General features: G+C 35.7%; 2 protein-coding genes across 3 annotated transcripts; one reads left to right on the top strand and one right to left on the bottom strand.

Annotated features, from left to right (window-relative positions):
- Positions 1 to 1255: 1255 nt before the first annotated feature.
- On the bottom strand, positions 1256 to 5284 carry slc35c1 (solute carrier family 35 member C1). 2 transcript variants are annotated; one of them, XM_058782113.1, is made up of 3 exons: positions 5179 to 5284; positions 4217 to 4719; positions 1256 to 1977 (listed from the first exon to the last, which is right to left on the bottom strand). In XM_058782113.1, the coding sequence occupies exons 2-3, from the start codon at positions 4686 to 4688 to the stop codon at positions 1403 to 1405; spliced, it is 1047 nt and encodes a 348-aa protein (XP_058638096.1). In that variant the 5' UTR covers positions 4689 to 4719; positions 5179 to 5284; the 3' UTR covers positions 1256 to 1402. The 2 variants fall into 2 exon arrangements, with proteins under 2 accessions (XP_058638096.1, XP_058638095.1); XM_058782112.1 differs by lacking the exon at positions 5179 to 5284 and having other exon boundaries at positions 4217 to 5160.
- Positions 5285 to 6091: 807 nt separating this feature from the next.
- Positions 6092 to 18761, top strand: tollip (toll interacting protein). The gene is made up of 6 exons (XM_058783074.1): positions 6092 to 6259; positions 7998 to 8147; positions 10221 to 10403; positions 12881 to 13033; positions 13368 to 13458; positions 18164 to 18761. The coding sequence occupies exons 1-6, from the start codon at positions 6227 to 6229 to the stop codon at positions 18382 to 18384; spliced, it is 831 nt and encodes a 276-aa protein (XP_058639057.1). The 5' UTR covers positions 6092 to 6226; the 3' UTR covers positions 18385 to 18761.
- The last annotated feature ends 415 nt before the right edge of the window (positions 18762 to 19176 follow it).

Genomic DNA, 19176 nt, shown 5'->3' with positions numbered 1-19176 from the left:
ACATACTGTATCCTCCCTAGACAACCCTAGACGGGTTGACATGGAATAATATCTTCTCTGCCCTGCCCATTTACATCCAGTACTTTTGTAAACTTTGTGTTCATTTGACTGAAAGGTCAACACACCCTATGGAGAAAAAAGGAGGAATAGAATGAGCTTCATTGGCTGTTGCATGTAACATCTTCATGTAAAATTTCCCTGTTGAATTCTGACACGGAGCAAAACTCAGCTCCTTCAAGGCAAAAGAAAACATGCTGCTTATACAAGCAGTTATCTCTAATTTGGTCGCACTATTCTTAAATGAAAGATGCACCAAACTGTTTCGTTCATTTTACCAGCAGACTCTATATTACAGGAGAAAGAGAGAAAATACACAAACAAAAAAATACTTCAGACAAGTGGTAAAGACTCCCCCCCCCCATTTTCTCCTAACGCAAGTCACTGATTTTTTTAAACATTGGTCCACTACACTAGCTATACCTCAGCATGTCAACAGGCACCACAAGCAATGAACAACTTACCCATGGTTCATATGTAAAGCCATAGTCATTATATTCTTATTATTTTTATCTCGTCTTTTCCTTTCTCTTCAGTGTGAGTTATTACCACAATAACTGTGAAAATATTTTGATAAGCAAATGTACCGATTCTTCTAATTCATATATTATCTAAAGGATAAAATGAATAACATATTATGCATTCACACGAAGAACGATAACTATAATTATAAAAAAAAAAAAAGCATATTATTAGCAAATGTTAGCGCTTTAAATTTGTGAGCACTTCGAAGCAGGACTCTGATTGGCTGTCAGTGATTTTATCGTTCATCATCTAGAGAGAAAACAAACAAGTTCTGAAGGTGATTCCAACAATACTGTTCTTTATGAAAGCTTGTTTTTATCACAGGATTAAAAATGCTAACAATATATAATTGTGACTGTTTATCTCACAGTTCCAACTGTATGTCAGTTCTAAGTTTTTATCTTGCAGTTGAGATTTTTTTCCCCTCAGAATTGTGAGATATACATTTATATGAATTTATGAATGAACCACTCATTTTAAAATCTTCCCAGTCTACTGACATTCAGTAACTCTACAATAAATAAATCCACTTCACAGTGATGCTAAAAAGCTACCGCTAAAACGGAGGTTGTTTTTCTTATGTCTGTCACAGAATAAAAATGAGAAAAGGTACATGCATTTTTCTCCGAAATGTGTGTTTATATCTGTATATGGTGTTATTACGCAAATAGAGTTTTGTCAAACATGTTTTAATAATTATCATTTACACTACAAAGTAAATGTATATACATCAAACATTCAAATGCCCATATAAATACACCTATGTATTTGCTGTGCTGCACAGACAGTCTCTACAACAAAGTTACTCCAAAACCATTTTTCACACCGCAGAATCCTCTTTACTTTTCTGAATGCTTGTTGTGGTCTGTGTTTCCGGAGGCACTTGAACTTTCTTCATCTCGAATCCTTTGACCCAGGTGTAGGCGAAGGATCCGACCAGCACCATCATATTGCTTGTCCACCAGAGCTTACTCTTAGTGGAGGCCGAGTGGACGACCGCCAACACGGTCTGTGCGCACGATTTGGCTGTGCCGGACACATTGTGCGTCAATGGACTGGTGAATTTGATCTGAAGTCCCGTCACGTAACCGATGGCAAAGCCAAAGAGTCCACCCAAAATCATCATGCCCCAAAAATGTAAATGTGTCAGTCGGTTAAACTCCAACAAGCTTTTCACTTCACCAAAAACGACAATAAGCGGAATAAAAAGTACACTGGCATTGAGGTTGTTGTAGTAGGAGAGCTTCCAGATATTTCCATCCACCACCGGCATCACTTTTTTTGTGAAGATAGCATTGAGAGATACACAAAGACTGGCAATTACGCCGAAAATGACACCTGTCCAAGAAAGGGAACCTGCCACAGATTCTTGGTCCACACCCAGCCAGAATCCACCTGGAGGCATAAGAAACGAAGCACAGATAGTCAGCACATCTCTTTTGTAGCGGACTCCATTGTATTGATGAACGGGATCTTTATAGCATTTTTTGATACTGTCACAGCAGCTTTCTCATTAACTAGGTATGAAAGCTGGTTTCTGTCTTTTAAGTCTGTTCACGTCAAGAACTATAACTATAAAGATAACAGTAGCACTTTATTTTTACAGCCCAGTTCCGCATGCACATGTACTTATAGCCTACTAACCCTGAACCTACCCCTAAAACATACTCCTTAACCCATTTAGTAAGCTTATGTGTGACCCTGGACCACAAAACCAGTCATAAGGGTCATTTTTTTAAAATTGAGATTTATAAATCACCTGAAAGCTGAATAAATAGGCTTTCCATTGATGCATGATTTGTCATGATAGGACAGTATTTGAAAATCTGGAATCTGAGGGTGCAAAAAAAAAAATCAAAATTTTGAGAAAATCGCCTTTAAAGTTGTCCAAATGAAGTTCTTAGCAATGCATATTACTAATCAGAAATGAAGTTTTGATATATTTATGGTAAGAAATTTACAAAATATCTTCATGGAACATGATCTTTACTTAATATCCTAATGATTTTTGGCATAAAAGAAAAATGGATAATTTTGACCCATTCAATGTATTGTTGGCTATTGCTACAAATATACCTGTGCTACTTAAGACTGGTTTTGAGGTCCAGGGTCACATATTATCCAGTACGTTTATGTACACTGCAAGTGCACATACTGTAAAATAACTATATGTACATTAGCATTCACACCAACGGACGATAACATTGTTTATTCTAAAAGCATGGTGGAAATTTAGCATTAAATGCTCAAACTCTGATTGGCTTTCAATGTTTTTACTGTTTGTCCATTAGAAAATTTGTTCTGAAAGAGATTCCAACAATTATATTGTTATAAATGTGTTATTAACACTTTATAGTGTTAATAACACAGTTATTAACACTTTATAGTTATCCTTGAACTATAACAATAATTATATTAGCGTTAGTTTTTGTGGGCGGAGCCTATCTGGTGGCAGAAAATGACAGTTTTCAAGTAGCAGTCTAAGGAGCCATGGAATGAAATAATTAAAAAAGGGAAATTTGAGTTTATATTGTGAGTTTATTCTCACAATTCTGATAAGGAAAAACAACTCGTCATTTTCTCTTTTCCCCTCGGCTCAGAATATGAGCTTATATCCCACATTTCTGGCTTTTTTCCCCCCTCAGAATTGACAAACTCACTATTGTTGAGTTAAATCGAGTTATAAAGTCCAAACTAGGAGATAAAAACTTGCATTTGTGAGAAAAAAAGTCAGAACTGTGAGATAAAATACATGTTATGTAAAATGTTAATAGTAAACGGTTTAAATAATATTTCATGCTGTTACTGTAGGGCTAATACAATAAGTCCCATGAACAGCATATGTGAATATTATGTAGACATATTGTTTAAATCAAATTTATGCATTAAAAGTTCAGTAACCATAGCAGTTTTCATCCATAGTCTGTCCGTTTAAACGTCGGCGTTCAGCTTCAAATGGCGTCTTTGATGACAGTATTCTATAAAATTATTTGCATTCAGATTCTGCCATCAAAAGGCACATTTTTCTCATATTCTATGGATTTTACCCGTTTCTCTCCACTTGAATGACTCCATCATGTTTCCATCACCCTCTTTTTATGCGCATTTTGAAATATCGCCTCAAAAACGAGTGATGCTTCGAAAAGAAATCCCTTCATTCGCAAAAACTTTTTACGCTCGCTTGAGGTGGTTTTTGACTTTGGGATAATGCGCATAATAAGTTAATGCAAAGGGTTAATGCAAACAATAAGTTTGTCAGGAAGTGACGATTTTGTTCTCGTTGGATAGAAACGGCGCTTATTCGCAAAAATGCGATATTCCAAGTTAAATTCGCAACTTAGGATGGAAACTCGGCTTGTATGAATGTCTTACTTTTGCTAAACACAAAAGAATATAGTTTGAAGAATGTTGGAAAACAGCTGACGGTAGCCATTGACTTCCATAGTATACTATGGAAGTCAATGGCTACCGTCAACTGTTTGGTTGCCAAGATTCTTCAAAATATCTTCTTTTGTGTTCAGCAGAGAATAGAAACTCGTGCAGGTTTGGAACGACATGGGGGACAGTAAATGATGACAGATTTTTTTTTTTTTATTTATATTGTGAACTATCCCTTTAAGCGGCTGGCACTCACCTAGAATGACTCCACAACACAGCACCGCGTAGAAAGACGTGGTTTGCTTTAGAACAAAGTAGGACAGAACGACATTAAACACGGTGGAAAGCGACCGGCCAACAGTATAGAAGGCAACTCCCACATATTTTAGGCACAAGTTGTTGAATGTAATCATGCCGATGAACACGACGGTCAACGGCAAAATCTCTCTGGACACTCTGAAATCAAATTTCAAAGACGGGAAATCCACGAATCCAGGACATAATTTTGAAAGAAAGTGCATGAGCCAACATAATCCAACGCTAACAACACACTGGAAAAACGTGATGAAGACAGGCGCGTCCAGCTCCTTGCTGTCTAACAGGTAGTTGTTCAGGAAAACCATGGAAATCGAGATGAACCAGTAAAGAACGACAACCACAGCGATTTTGGTCGCTCTCAGGATAAAGGGCTCGTCTTTTTCCGACCGAGTGGAGTCTGAGAAAGCCATTCTTAAAATTCTGGATCGCTTGAGCTGGGACCTGTTCATGGTTCAAGAATAAAGGAAGAGGAACAATGCAAATGCACATTAGTTATTTTATAACAACAGCAACAATAACATTTCGCGTCAGGCGCCTGTGGGACCCTGCACTGGCCATGAGTAAAATGATAGGCAGAGTGGTCAACAACTTCCCGGTTCCGCGTTGCATTTCTTAAAGTGACATCCTCACCCTTTTACAAAATCATAAAACTGCACAGAATCGAATCTCACCATAAACTACGAGCGGAAACAATCAGATAATTATCGTAATAATGTTTATAGATGAGGGAATAAATAATTAAGTGAATACAAACAACAACATATAGTAACAGAGCATTTCGGATGCTTAACCATACATACATTCTCTTACTTAAACAGTAGCAATACAATAATTTTGAATTTAATGTTTGCAACGCTAAAAAATGACAGAATCTGTTCATATCTGACGCTTGAGTCTTACCTTCCTGGATATAAGACATTTGCTTACAACCATTTGCAGTGCACATGATTAAAGCAGGAAGTGTTTTTAATTGTCAACTCCTCCTTTCTATTGAGACAGTCTACCGTAGTACCATAACTTGTGTTGCATTGTTATTACAATAGAACAAAACAGGCCAGTTATTAGTTATGGGATATCTATCAGTATCACTCCAAAGCATTATAAGCTGGGGTGTTGTTTCTAAATATTTGCAATCATGTATGAAAAATTCACTTTTTTTTTAATATTAATGCAATAAAAATATTCTGCATTTTCTATAAGTCATAACAATGTCATTTATGATTTTAAATTGCACCTGTAAAATGTATTTACTCCTAATTTTACATGGTGCTTTTTAATGGTGAATAGTGTATGTTCTCCTTACTGGTTTATCATGAATTTTGGGGTTTGTCACTGAAAAGGCATATTTGAACATTTCTTTTATTAACCTAATCAATGCTAATTGTGTACTTTTAATAACTTTATTATTCATCCTCTAAGATATGGTAGATAATGACTCCCATAGTTGATTGCATTGATGGCTCCCTAAACACATATAGCTATTTTCATAATCAAAACAAAAAAATGTGTAGCTTCTCTTAATAGATTGTTTAGCGTTTGTTTAGTGTTTAAATTAAGTAGAAATCATAGCGCAGTTATGTGCAGCAACAAACCACATTTACTAAAGTCAGAGTTATGAAAAATAATCTCATCTATTTTTTATGTTAATTTGTATATTTATTTTCCTAGTTATCCTTTGCATATAGGAATTATTGCCATTCAAAATAGATTATTTTCTGTCTCTGGAAAGGTACAGATAAATACTTAAATATTAAATACTAAAAAAAAAGGTACTTTTATTCTGAAGTGCGGAAAGGGGCGGGGCCTGAGAGGGTGGTTGCTTATTTCCGGTAGTGAGCTTCGCTGATGCATATCGTTGTATATATCAGTACAACCTGACGTAATTATTATTACATTTTTCTTATTTAGAAAAGAAGACAGTCGTCGTCTGTTATCTAATAACCTCGAAATGGCAACAACAGTTAGCACGCAACGAGGACAGGTAAGAGATCGTTTTTAAATACACTTTTACCGTACGCAACATGCTAACTTGCTCAAGCAGCATAATAAGGATTTGTCCCAATAAAAACAAACATTGGAAGTTGCGCAGTACAGAATTAACGTTACTAAAATATACACACGTAGATGTTACACCTCGACTGGCGTCTAAACATCACAATGTTGCACGCACACTAACGAGAAAGACACAAATAAGTATGTAACGTTAACGTTACATATGCCAGCTCTTGATTTCCCAAGTGCTGCAGAATCGTCGAGATATTTACAACAGGTAACGTTAAGATCGTCAATGTCAAAATGTGACAACTAAATGTTGACAAATGTGATTTAATGCCATATTTTAAAGACCTGTTTGTATCCGTTAGTAACTAAACAGTCGATTTATTTAATAAGTCATTCGTACGTTATTCTTGTCGTAAATTTGATCGAAGTGCATTACCGTGATAAACGGTACGTTAGTTATTTAGATGTAATATGTCGTGAATGGTGTTGTTTTGTGCATCGGGCTCGTGATTTAGCACGCAGTTCGTTACGGGAAGTTGACGCATAACGTAATAACACACTTCCAGTCTACATCAATATAGTAAAAGAGAAATGTAGTAATATATATTAGGAGTGCATTGAATAAATTGTACCATGTTCAACAGTGTTTTTGTCATCTTTAGATATATAATAATGATGCAATTAAATCAACAAAGAGGAAATGACCAACAAATACTTTGTACTTTGTACTTGATACTGATAGGGTTTCTTTAAAATGTCACATTCAATCTATCCTGTTAAACAGCTATTAAACAATTTAATTTGGATATTGAAAGTTCTTGCAAAAATCTCTTTCTGAATTGCATAATGTAATTTTATTTTTTATTTATTTATTTTTGTAATAGTTTAGTATAGTTTTGCTGATACCATAGAATATATATATATATTGTAGGTTAAAGTAGCATCATTATAAATGTCTGTTATAAGACGCCATGCCCTGATAATGATGATTTGTACAATACAAATAAAACTAAGTGGAATCTTTTTGGGAATTATTAAAAGACTAATTTTTTCCTTTGTTAAAAGAAGCAAAAGATGTCGTAAATTATGCATTTAAAATGATGTAAAATTATGCATTAATTTTGCGAACATTTCCATTAACAACTTGGTACATTGTGCCATCTTTATGTGTTACTTTAACTCCCAAACCTGGCAAAGATTTTAGACCAATCACCTTATTAAACAACATATTTGTACATTAAAAAAATAAAATAAAATGAACTGAAAGAACAGCAATGTCCTTTTAGTGCTCAAACTTTTTAATTATAGACTTCTAATAGAAAATGATGGTTTCATTGCATTTCTTAACTTTTTATTATGCTTTTGATAATTAAAGTTTTTCATTATTTACTTGCAGATTAATTTCTAAACATTATAATATTTCTTTATGAAAATTCAGATATTTCAGTCTCTTTACCAGGAGGCACATCACCCCGATTTTCCATTCAACGGAGGGTCAAACAGGGTTGCTCTAGGGTTGTTCTCATTATAATGTCTACAGAAATTCTGTGTCTTTATTACAAATTCAACCATAGCTCTGTTATTAGAGATACTTGAGTAATCACTCGAGGTGATCAAAGATACAATGACTAGTAATTGCATGAAAAAGGTGTTTTTGTGATTCTGAAGTATCATAAATCATTGCACAGAATCAAAAGCTGTTGTTATTGTGTGTTCAGGTCTACATTGGTGAGCTGCCTCAGGATTTCCTGAGAATCACCCCGACGCAGCAGCAGCAGCAGGTGCAGTTAGACGCCCAGGCGGCCCGACAGCTGCAGTACGGAGGATCTTTAGGAACAGCTGGCCGCCTCAGCATCACTGTCGTACAGGTATGTCTGCAGTGCTAGTTTAATGGTGGACAGTCAGATCAGTTTGTAAAACCCAGTTTGTTACATTCCATAGAATAATAACACGTTTTTACTAGGAGTGCACCGAAAAGAAAATTCTTGGCTGAAGCCAAAACAAACACTGGGCCGAAGGCTGAAGTCCGAATACCGAACACTGTTTTTCAGGTTTTTTCCCCCCCATGTAATTTTTTTTTTTCACCATTGCACAAATTAAATAGCCAAAATGTGTTTGTTTTTTTTGTCTTGCCTTTCAAAGAAAAAAACAACAAAAGCTGAACACTTTGAGCAGTAAATCAGCATATTAGAATGATTTCTGAAGGATCATCTGACACTGAAGACTGGAGGAATGATGCTGAAAATTCAGCTTTGGTCACAGAAATCAATTACACTTTACTGTTTGTTCACATACAAAACAGTTATTTAAAATTGTAATAATATTTCACAATATTACCATTTTTGTATGTTTTATTGTACAAATAAATGCAGCCTTGCTTAGCAAAAGAGACTTTTCAAACATTAGAAAATATTACAGATCCCAATTTGAACACTGTGTGAATATAATACATGTATTATTAGAGCTCTTGTAATTATTATTATTGTCTTACTTTTTTTTATTTTACAGAACAACAGTCAAATTGAATGTTAATGTAGCTTTTATTTTGGTGGACCTCGGTGCTTCTTGTTGTTGACAACACAGCAGATAAATGATTCTCATTATGAATTTGGGAATTTGCATATAACATTGTCACATCCATGCCTTGTAAAAATTCATAAAAATGTTACTGAGCAACTGACGAGTAACACTGTTTCAGTGTTCCTCGCGCTTTGGACTTTGAACCCTGGCTAACAAGCAGATAGCGCCCCGAGCTTGTGCAGCGCTGTCAGAATGAAAACATAACATTCTGCAGTTTACTTACTAATTGTATAAGGCCATTTCACGATTTCAATCATCAAACAGCAACCACCCCTTCCTCTTTTCATCGAAGACATGTGATGCAGATGCACCACTAAACAGTCTCTTGCTGTCAGTGCTTGTAATAATTTTTGCGTCTTTCTCTGACGTCACCAAAAATGTCATTGTCCGGTACAATTTATTCAGTCTTTTCGCTTGTTCGGCCGAACAGAGAAAGATATTTTTTTTGCTATTTTCGGCAGAATAATTTCGGTTGCAATAATTTCAAACATTCGGTGCATCCCTACTTTTTACATTACTACAGGAAACACTTGTCATTCTTCATTATTCTGAAGTAAGAATTTAATAGTGAATTTGTGAACATCGTCTTGAGAAAATACCTTTTAATGAATCACTTTGCAAAATGGACTGAATGGGTTACCAGATGCTGAGCCTGAGTCTGAAGACTGGTTATTTCTTGAGCTGTTATTGACTGTGGAATCAATCTAAGTTAAATGGGAAAATAGTGAAAATGGAAACGTTCACCCAAAAATGAAAATTTATTGAAAACGTACTCAACCCTCTGGCCGTCCCAGATGTAGATAAGTTTGTTTCTTCACCAGATTTGGAGAAATGTAGCATTGCATCAGTGTCTTAGCAATGGATGCTCTGCAGTGAATGGGTGCCGTCAGAATGAGAGTCCAAACAGCTGATAAAAACATCACAATAATCCACGCCACTCCAGTCCATCAGTTAACATCTTGTGAAGCCAAAAGCTGTGTGATTCTAATAAACAAATAAATCAATAAGGCATATGAAACATGAAACAAGTCCTCTATCTATAATATTGCTTTCTCCAGAGACTAACGTGGTAAAAGGTGTAATAATATGATAATGATAACAATGTTGGATAACAAGTTATTTCCATCACTGACATCTTTCTGTGGTTGCAACACTGATTGGGCAATTGTTTGAGCAATGCATTTCAGTCAGTTGCACAAAACAACATTTTGGCTTAACATTGTGTTTCTGCATAAATGGAGCATTGCAATTGTTGTATTTGTGCATCTGTGACTTTAAGTGTGTAATAAGTATACTGGATATTTAAAAGGAGATGCAAAGGCCTGTTAGTTACAAGGCCAATTTAATTGTTATTTTCACAGGCGAAGCTTGCGAAGAACTATGGGATGACACGCATGGACCCTTACTGCAGGATTCGACTTGGCTATGCCGTCTATGAGACTCCTACTGCCCACAATGGAGCAAAGAACCCTCGCTGGAACAAAGTCATCCAGTCCACTGTCCCGCCTGGGGTCGACTCCTTCTATCTGGAAATCTTCGATGAGGTCAGACTGAAAAACTTTTTTTGTAAACAGTTATATAATTTACCAAATTATAATATTTAATTTTTTTAAATATAAAATTTTCTTTACTAAAAGTAAGATGAAAAATGTTTATTGATAACCTATTTTTTTCCGTGACTATGATGAGACAACACTGACGTCATTTAACGCAAACTGTGACTATATAAATATTCTTTATTGTTGACAGGAAAAGATCAAACTAAAATGTAATAAAAAATACCAGAATCTCTGTTTGTTTTCAAAAAAAGAGGAGACAAAATAATTGAAAGTTTCGAATTTACTTTTCAAAGTGGTTTGAAATTGTATTCCTTTTCCAGCTACATTTAATAGCTTAGTATAGTCATAGTTTTATGTTACATGTCCTTGTTTTTGTCATATTTATTTAACATTAATTTCATTCATTGAAAACTGTTGATATTTTAGTCTGTCCCTCAAGTTTTTCCAAAACTATATGAGTTTATTTCTTCTGTTGAACACAAAGAAAGATATTTTGAAGAATGTTGATTACCAGAGTTTCTGGTAGCCGTTGACTTCCATAGTATGGAAGAAAAAAATCCATTTCGGCATGCCAAGGTTACTATAGTTAAAAGGATAGTTCACTCAAAAATTACCCATAATTTACCCTCAAGCGATCCTAGGTGTATGTGACTTTATTCTTTCAGATGAATATAATCAGAGTTATATTTAAAAATGTCCTGCCTAGGCATGGGACGATAACCGGTTTCAAGGTATACCACGGTTTGGAAAATTCACGGTTTCAAAACCACTAAAATTTTCTGTTATACCGTTCCTGCGGTATGCGCAGTTTTTACGTGTCGTCAAAGATGGAAAGTGCAGGACTCCCTCAGTTGTGAGCAGTGAAGACCGTAACGAGTCACACGGCCCCTCCTCCTCCGGTTGGTGCGAGCAGTCAGTGAGAGTCACCTGTGTGTAGGATGATGGCCGAAGAAGCTGAATCCCTGAAACTTTTTGCCCCGTCGAAAAACACGAAGTCTGCCGTATGGGAATTTTTCGGGTAACGTAGATTAATCACAATGATGTTCCGTACAGATGACGTTTTGGCGCCGATCACTAAATAAATACTTCCGGGTCGTACACAAACGATATATCTGTGTCGTCTTCATTTCACCCTCTTTCACCCTCGATCAAGACAGAGACCCATTCGCCGGTTGTTTCAGTGTTGAAATAAATACTATTTGGCTTGCTACCGAGACAGATAACATGGCTAATTAACTAGCTACGGTCAACTAGTTTCCTCCCTCACGTTACTTCACAGAGCGGGGAATAGCAGAATAAAGTACTACGTTTCTGCGATTTAGTATACTAATTAAATTTAGCTGGTATCACGTCTATAATTTTAAGCCTCCTGCCATTGTTTACATCGGTTCAAGTCATGTCATTTAAAAAACAAACAAACTGCTGGCTCTCAGGGGTCTTTGCCACTGTTTGGAGAGAGACCGTGTGTGTGTGTGTGTGTGTGTGACACACTCGCGCTCTCTCCTTATGTGAATGTGCACACATCTTTGTACCTCACGGCTCATAACTGAAAGATGAATGTGTAGAAAGTGAGCATATCTCCAAAAACCTTGTTGAGCTGCAGGTTTAATGACTGCATTTTTATTATTTTTTTTACAGAAATTGTTTTGATTTATGTTTTTAATTATTGAGCTGTAGGTTTAGGTTAAGTGACTGCAATTTTTATTTTTAATTTTTCCCCATTTAGAAGGATTTTTTTTTTTTTAATTTTTACAGAAAATAATTTATGTTCTGATTATTGTTGCTGCAGGTTTAGGCTCACTGAAGTGACTGCACTTAATTTAATTAACAAGAATTAAATTATTTATTTTAATTATTTAGCCAAAATGTTCTATGTGTTTCATAAAAATAAAATATATCGTGTTCAGTGGAAAAAAATGTTATGTTTAAAAATAACATATTTTAGAGCTGTAATCGCAATACCGTGATACCGTGAAACCGTGATATTTTTTTTATCTAAGGTTATCATACCGGCCCATGCCTAGTCCTGCCTCTTCCAAGCTTTATAATGGCAGTGAATGGGGGTCGAGATTTTGAAGCACAAAAAAGTGCGTCCATCCATCATAAAAAGTACTCCACAAGGCTCCAAAGGGACAATAAAGGTCTTCTGAAGTGAATCGATGCATTTGTGTAAGAAAAATATCCACATTTAGCTTCCGCTAACTGTTGTATGCATGTTCACAAAATAATGATGTTTCAGCGGATGATGTTGGACGTAGGTGAAGAAACAGACAAAAAATTTATAAAAATGGCACAATTGACAAAAGGACAAAATACACAATTTAATGACTAAAACTTTAACTAAAATTAAAATGTAAACAGTTTCAAAATATTCATTTTTATATCCTGAAATCCTGCAGAAAAGTCACCTTTACATGGCATTAGGCGATTTTAAATGTTGATTGTTCTGTGTTGCCGGACAGAGGGCGTTTTCCATGGATGATCGCATCGCATGGACACATGTGACGATCCCAGAGAGTCTGCGAGAGGGAACCGTCGTGGATGAATGGTACAGCTTGAGCGGAAGACAGGGTGATGACAAAGAAGGCATGATTAATCTTGTCATGTCCTTTGCTGTAAGTCCTCACTCACAAAATACTCCTGTGCATGAACTGAGTGTTATGGTGTGTCTTGACGAGAGAAATGCTGTTGCCCCATCTTAATGTAACTTTGTAAACCAATGCAATTGTGATAGGTATGCATATGTTTTATGTTCTGCTTTTGCTTTCAATGTTGACAGTCAAATTACTTGTTGCCTGTACAAATGACCTGGTCAGAACATGCATGAAAATTCAGAAAGTATATGCACTGTAAAGTATAAGAACAGTAACTCTTTCAAAAAAGAGCACGTCAACTTTTGTTAAATCAAATGTATTTTTTCTCTTTCTCTCCCTTTTTTTTTTGTCAAAGTCAATACCAGCGGGAATGATGATGCAGCCGCAGCCTGTGGTTTTGATGCCTACAGTTTATCAACAGGGAGTTGGATATGTGCCCATAGCAGGTTTGTTTAACACTGTGACATAATAGCTAGGGATGAAGCAATCGATCAGCCACTGCTTTATTTTCAGAAAGTATTCATAAATGCAGTTTTAGGGCCCTTCATCATGTTTAACCCTACTGTATCATATTTGGTACACACATTTCTAAGGCCTTTAAATTATCAAAATGATCAATTTTGCTGAAATGCCTGTTTCACACAATCTACTACATGCTTTCTGTCATATGATGGACTGTTTTAGCAAGTAAAAGTCATTTTAGTATAATTGTACAAACGTCCACCTTCAGCTCGTGCTTCACATGTCTTTTTGCTGTGAAATCTTTACTGATATTTTCGAAGTAAACATAAGAATACGTTTGATGATGTTAGTAATATTTCAAGATGAACACTTACAGGACTGCAGCAGCTCAGGTTTACTTGATTGTCCAGACATCATTTTTTGGAAAAATCATGTTAAAATGTGAGGAACATTTATTTGTTTTTCTCTCAGTCGTAATTCTATTCCATTGCATTATATGTTTTGAACATAAAACTAAGTATTTTCAATTGAAGTTTATTTGTATAGCGCTTTTCAAAATACAAATCGTTGCAAAACAGCTTTACAGAAAATTTAAGTTTCTGCATTATATTTAGTAGTAGCTTATCAGTGGTGACTATGTTGAGGTAATGACCATGTGGCAGAAATGTACAGTGAAATCATGCAGTTAGTTAATGACATGTAATCAACACTATTAATAGTGAACACTATTAACAGCAACGATTATATGTTGCGTTCAGACTTATAGCAAAATTTGGTAGTTTTGTATGTTGGTTCAGGATTGGCATCATCTGAGGCCCTCTGAGGGGTTGGCATAGTCTCTTCTCAGGTGTTCGGTCATCTCAGATCTTCGTAGGGGCTGAATCCAGACTGAAGCTTCTGTAATTCCTAGTTACTTTGGGATGCCAATCCCGTGGCAGACACAGAGAAGCAAATAGAGACAAAATTAGCATAGCTGCTGTTCAAACCAAGCAAAAAATGATGTGTTCAACCCAAGCAAAAGAATAATGTGCATTTGATCAGAAGGTTATGAGATACATTATGTGAATGCTTGGGTAAAGAGATGTGTCTTTAATCTAGATTTAAACAGAGAGAGTGTGTCTGAACCCCAGAAGTTATCAGGAAGGCTATTCTAGAGTTTGGAAGCTAAATGCGAAAATGCTTTACCTCCTTTAGTGGACTTTGCTGTCCTAGTAACTACCAAGAGTTCAGAGATTTGCGACTTTAGGGAGCGTGATGGATTGTAGCGAGCTAGAAGACTTGTTAGGTACGCATGGAGCTAAACCATTAAGGGCCTTATAAGTAAGTAGTAATATTTTGTAACTAACACAATTCTGTAATAAGCAGCCAGTTTAGAGATTGTAAAATTGGAGTAATATGATCATATTTTCTTGACCTGGTAAGGACTCTAGCAGCTGCATTTTGGACTACCTGTAGCTTGTTTATTGAAGATGCAGGACAACCAGCTAGCAGTGCATTACAATAGTCCAGTCTAGAGGTCATGAATGCATGAACTAGCTTTTCTGCATCAGAAAGAGATAACATGTTCCTGCAGCTTGGCGATGTTTCTAATATGGAAGAATGCTGTTTTTGTAACATGGGAAATATGGTTTTCAAAAGACAAGTTGCTGTCTAATGTAACACAAGTTTTTGACTAGAGGAAGTAACAGTACATCGGTCTAGATCCAAATTGTAATCTAAGAGATTCTGTGTACTGTTTTGTTGGGCCAATAAGTAATATCTCTGTCTTATCCAAATTTAATAGGAGAAAATTATTGGTCATCCAATCTTTTACATTTTTAACACACTCTGTTATCTTAGATAATTCAGAAGTTTCATCTGGTCTTGTTGAAATGGAAACTAATCCCATAAAGGTGTAACATGTATATTGAAAATAGTAGAGGGCCTAGAACAGATCCTTGTGGGACTCAATACTTTACTGGCGTTAATTGAGATGATTCCCTGTTTAAATAGACAAAGTGATAGCGATCAGACTGGTAGTATTAAACCATCTTAAAGCCTGCCCTTGAATACCCATATAGTTTTGTAATCGATCTATGAGTATGTCATGATCTATATTGTCAAACGCATCACCAAGATCAAGTAAAACTAGCAATGAGATGCAGCCTTGGTCTGATGCAAGAAGCAAGTCATTTTTAATTTTAACAAGTGCAGTTTCTGTGCTATGATGGGCCCTGAAACCTGATGGAAATTCTTTATAGATATAATTTTATAGATAAGGAAGGAGCATAATTGAGCAGAGACAACTTTTTCTAAAATTTTAGACATAAATGGAAGATTTGAAATGGGTCTGTAATTTGCCAGATCACTAGTATCTAGTTGTGTTTTTTTAACAAGAGACTTGACTTAACCACCAGTTTGAACGGTTTTGGGATGTGACCTAGAGATAACGACGAGTTAATAATATTGAGAAGCGCTTCTTCTGCTACAGGCAGCAACTCTTTCAGTAATTTAGTGGGTACAGGATCTAATAAACATGTTTTTGGTTTAGATGCAGTGATAAGTTTATTTAGCTCTTTCTGGCCTATAGCTTTTTTTTTTTTTTTGTTAAATATCATCTTACTAAGACATTATTGGGGATATAGAGTGACAACTGATATACACACGTGGTCAGAATTGTTGGTACACTTGGTAAATATAATCAAAGAAGGCTGTGGAAATAAATCTGCATTGTTAATCCTTTTGATCTATTATTTAAAAAATTCACAAACATCTAACCTTTCATTGGAGAATAATAATTAAAAATGGGGCGAAATATCATTATGAAATAAATGTTTTTCTTTTAATACACATTGGACGCAATTAACGGTACCCTTTAATTCAATACTTCTTGAAACCTCCATTTGCCAAAATGGTATAGGAGTTTTCTCCTATAATACCTGATGAGGTTAAAGAACACCTGACAAGAGATCAGAGACCATTCCTTCACCCAGAATCACTCCAGATCCTTTAGATTCCCAGCTCCATGTTGGTTCTTCTCCTCTTCATTTCACCACTCATTTTCTGCAGGGTTCAGGTCAGAGGACTGGAATGGCCAGCAGAAAGCTTGGTTTTGTGCTCAGTGACCCATTTTTGTGTTTTTAAGGTTTGTTTTTGCATTATTGTCCGGTTGGAAGATCCAAACATGGCCCATTATAAGATTTCTAACAGAGTCAATCACTTTTTGACGTTTTATCTGTTTGTATTTGATAGAATCCATGATGCTGTGTGTCTAAACAAGATGTCCAGGACCTCCAGCAGAAATATAGGCCCACAACATCAAAAATACAGCAGTATATTTCATTGTACACATGGGGTACTTTTTATCCCTGTGTTCACCAAATCCATCTTGAGTGTTTGCTGCTAAAAAGCTCATTTTTTAGTTTCATCTGACCATAGAAGCCAGTCCCATTTTGAAATTCCAGTCGTGTCTGATAACTGAATATGTAAATGAAAATGGAAGCATTTTCTTTTCTTGATTTTGTACGTTTTTAAAAACATTTCTTGAAACCCTCCCGAACAACATGTGGTGATGTAGGTGCTGTTTGATTTTTTTTTTTTTTTTTAAAGGTTTTCTGACCCCGAGACTCAACCTTTTTCTGCAATTCTCCAGCTGTGGTCCTTGGAGAGTCTTTAGCCGCTCAAACTCTCCTCCTCACCGTGCATTAGGACGATATAGACACACGTCCTCTTCCAGGCAAATTCGTAACATTTTATGTTGATTGCAAATTCTTAATTATTGCCCTGATGGTGGAAATGGGAATTTTCACTGCTCGAGCTCTTTTCTTAAAGTCACTTCACTAATTTGTGAAGCTCAATTATCTTTTGCTGCACATCAGAAATATATTATTTGTTTTTTCTCATTGTGATGGATGATTAAGGGAATTTGGCTTTGTTTTCCCTCCTATTTCTATTTCTGTGAAACAGGAAGCCATGGCTGGATAATTTCATGTTCATAATCACCCTGGAGTGCTCAAAATTGTGAATATGAATGGGAATATATTTTAGTTATATTTTACTCATAAGAATTTCTAGGGGTACCAATAATTATGTCCAACGTGTATTTGAGAAAAAACATTTATTTCATAGTGATATTTCCCCCCATTTTAAATTCTTATTCTCCAATGAAAGGTTAGATTTTTGTGGGGTTTTCTCTCTTTTTTTTTTTTCTCTCTTCAAATAAAAGATCAAAAGGATTAAGAATGCACAGTTATTTTCACAGCCGCCTTTGACCATATTTACCAAGGGTACCAACAATTCTGACCACGTGTGTGTCATTTTATGCAGGTAGTCTGATATACTGTTATAAAGACCTCATTGATTTACAATACAAACTATCAAAATTTCATCTTCATTTTTGGCAGTATAAATATCAGCATCTGCACCTAATTGCATATTTTTGCTCAGTTTCAGCCTCTAAACAAAAACAAAAACACATACGCAAACCTTTGTGTCTATAGATTAAATGAACTTTCAATAATAATAATAATAATAAAACACAGATTTTCATATTACTTTTAATGTCAGATTTGTAGGGTGAAAATGAGTAAGCAAGCCTGTTCTGTTTGGAAGAGTAAGACTCTAAAATGGTTACTTGTGCACAGTTAAATACTGCCTTGAATGATAAAAACAAAACACAAAACGTACACTTTTGTCCAAATGTGTATTTAGGTGTCCCTGGTATGTACAACCAAGGTGTGGTGCCCATGGGAATGCCAGCTGTGCCTGCTGTCACATCACAGAGCGCCCCCTGCAGCGAAGAAGACCTTAAAGCCCTTCAGGACATGTTTCCCAACCTGGACAAGGAGGTGATCCGCACCGTTTTGGAGGCCCAACAGGGTAACAAGGATGCTGCCATTAACTCCTTGCTACAGATGGCCGAGGAGCTTTAACTGCAGAACTGCCACTCAGCTAGCGCTTAAATGTACCAACAATGTAAAACTTTATACCAAAAAGACCCTGTAAATATGCACACTGAAGTCTATCAACCCTTAACAGTAGCAAGTAAATCTAACAAACTTTTAATTGTCTCTAAATCAGCATTCAGAATGAATGTTTCTGGAACGTTACAGAGAATGTAGGATGATTTTGGCAAAGGAGTAACTTGTCATATGTCCGCTGAGGGCAGTATACCATATCTGTATTGTAGTGATCCCATGTCTTAAAGATGTTTGATATACTGTATTATGCTTTTATCTGTATGAATTTAGTTACATAAATGTACATGAACATAATTTATTTTGAAGATTATTAAAGAGATATCAGAGTATATCAGAATTAATGTCATTATTTTAATAGCTCATTTGTGCACAAACCACTTTATGACCATTACAAGCACAGAATATCTATTAAGTGTAAAATGCCCATGATATTGGCAAATATATGATGCACAATGCCTGTTATTGCACAGTACATTTGCAAGACCTTGTGATTAAAAGTATCGTAGTGTTTTGGAGTAAATGGCACAAAATCGTTTTCTTTGCTTTTCTCCTCTGCTCTAGCTTTCTAATAAACCTGGCATTGCACACTGTGATTGTTGTTGGCTCTGTGATGAATTGCTGTTATTTCTTCACTTTGGATAAAAGTGTCAGCTAAATGCAGAAATGTAAACATAAATGAAAAGGCTATAGTTGCTAACGCACCAGTTATCGCCAGTTTGAATGCAGTTAGACTAAAAAATATAC

The sequence above is a fragment of the Onychostoma macrolepis genome, chromosome 07 (assembly GCF_012432095.1).
Source record: "Onychostoma macrolepis isolate SWU-2019 chromosome 07, ASM1243209v1, whole genome shotgun sequence".
NCBI lineage: Eukaryota > Metazoa > Chordata > Actinopteri > Cypriniformes > Cyprinidae > Onychostoma > Onychostoma macrolepis.
Note: the sequence above shows the minus strand (reverse complement) of the source record. Positions and strands in the feature narration are given on the sequence as shown.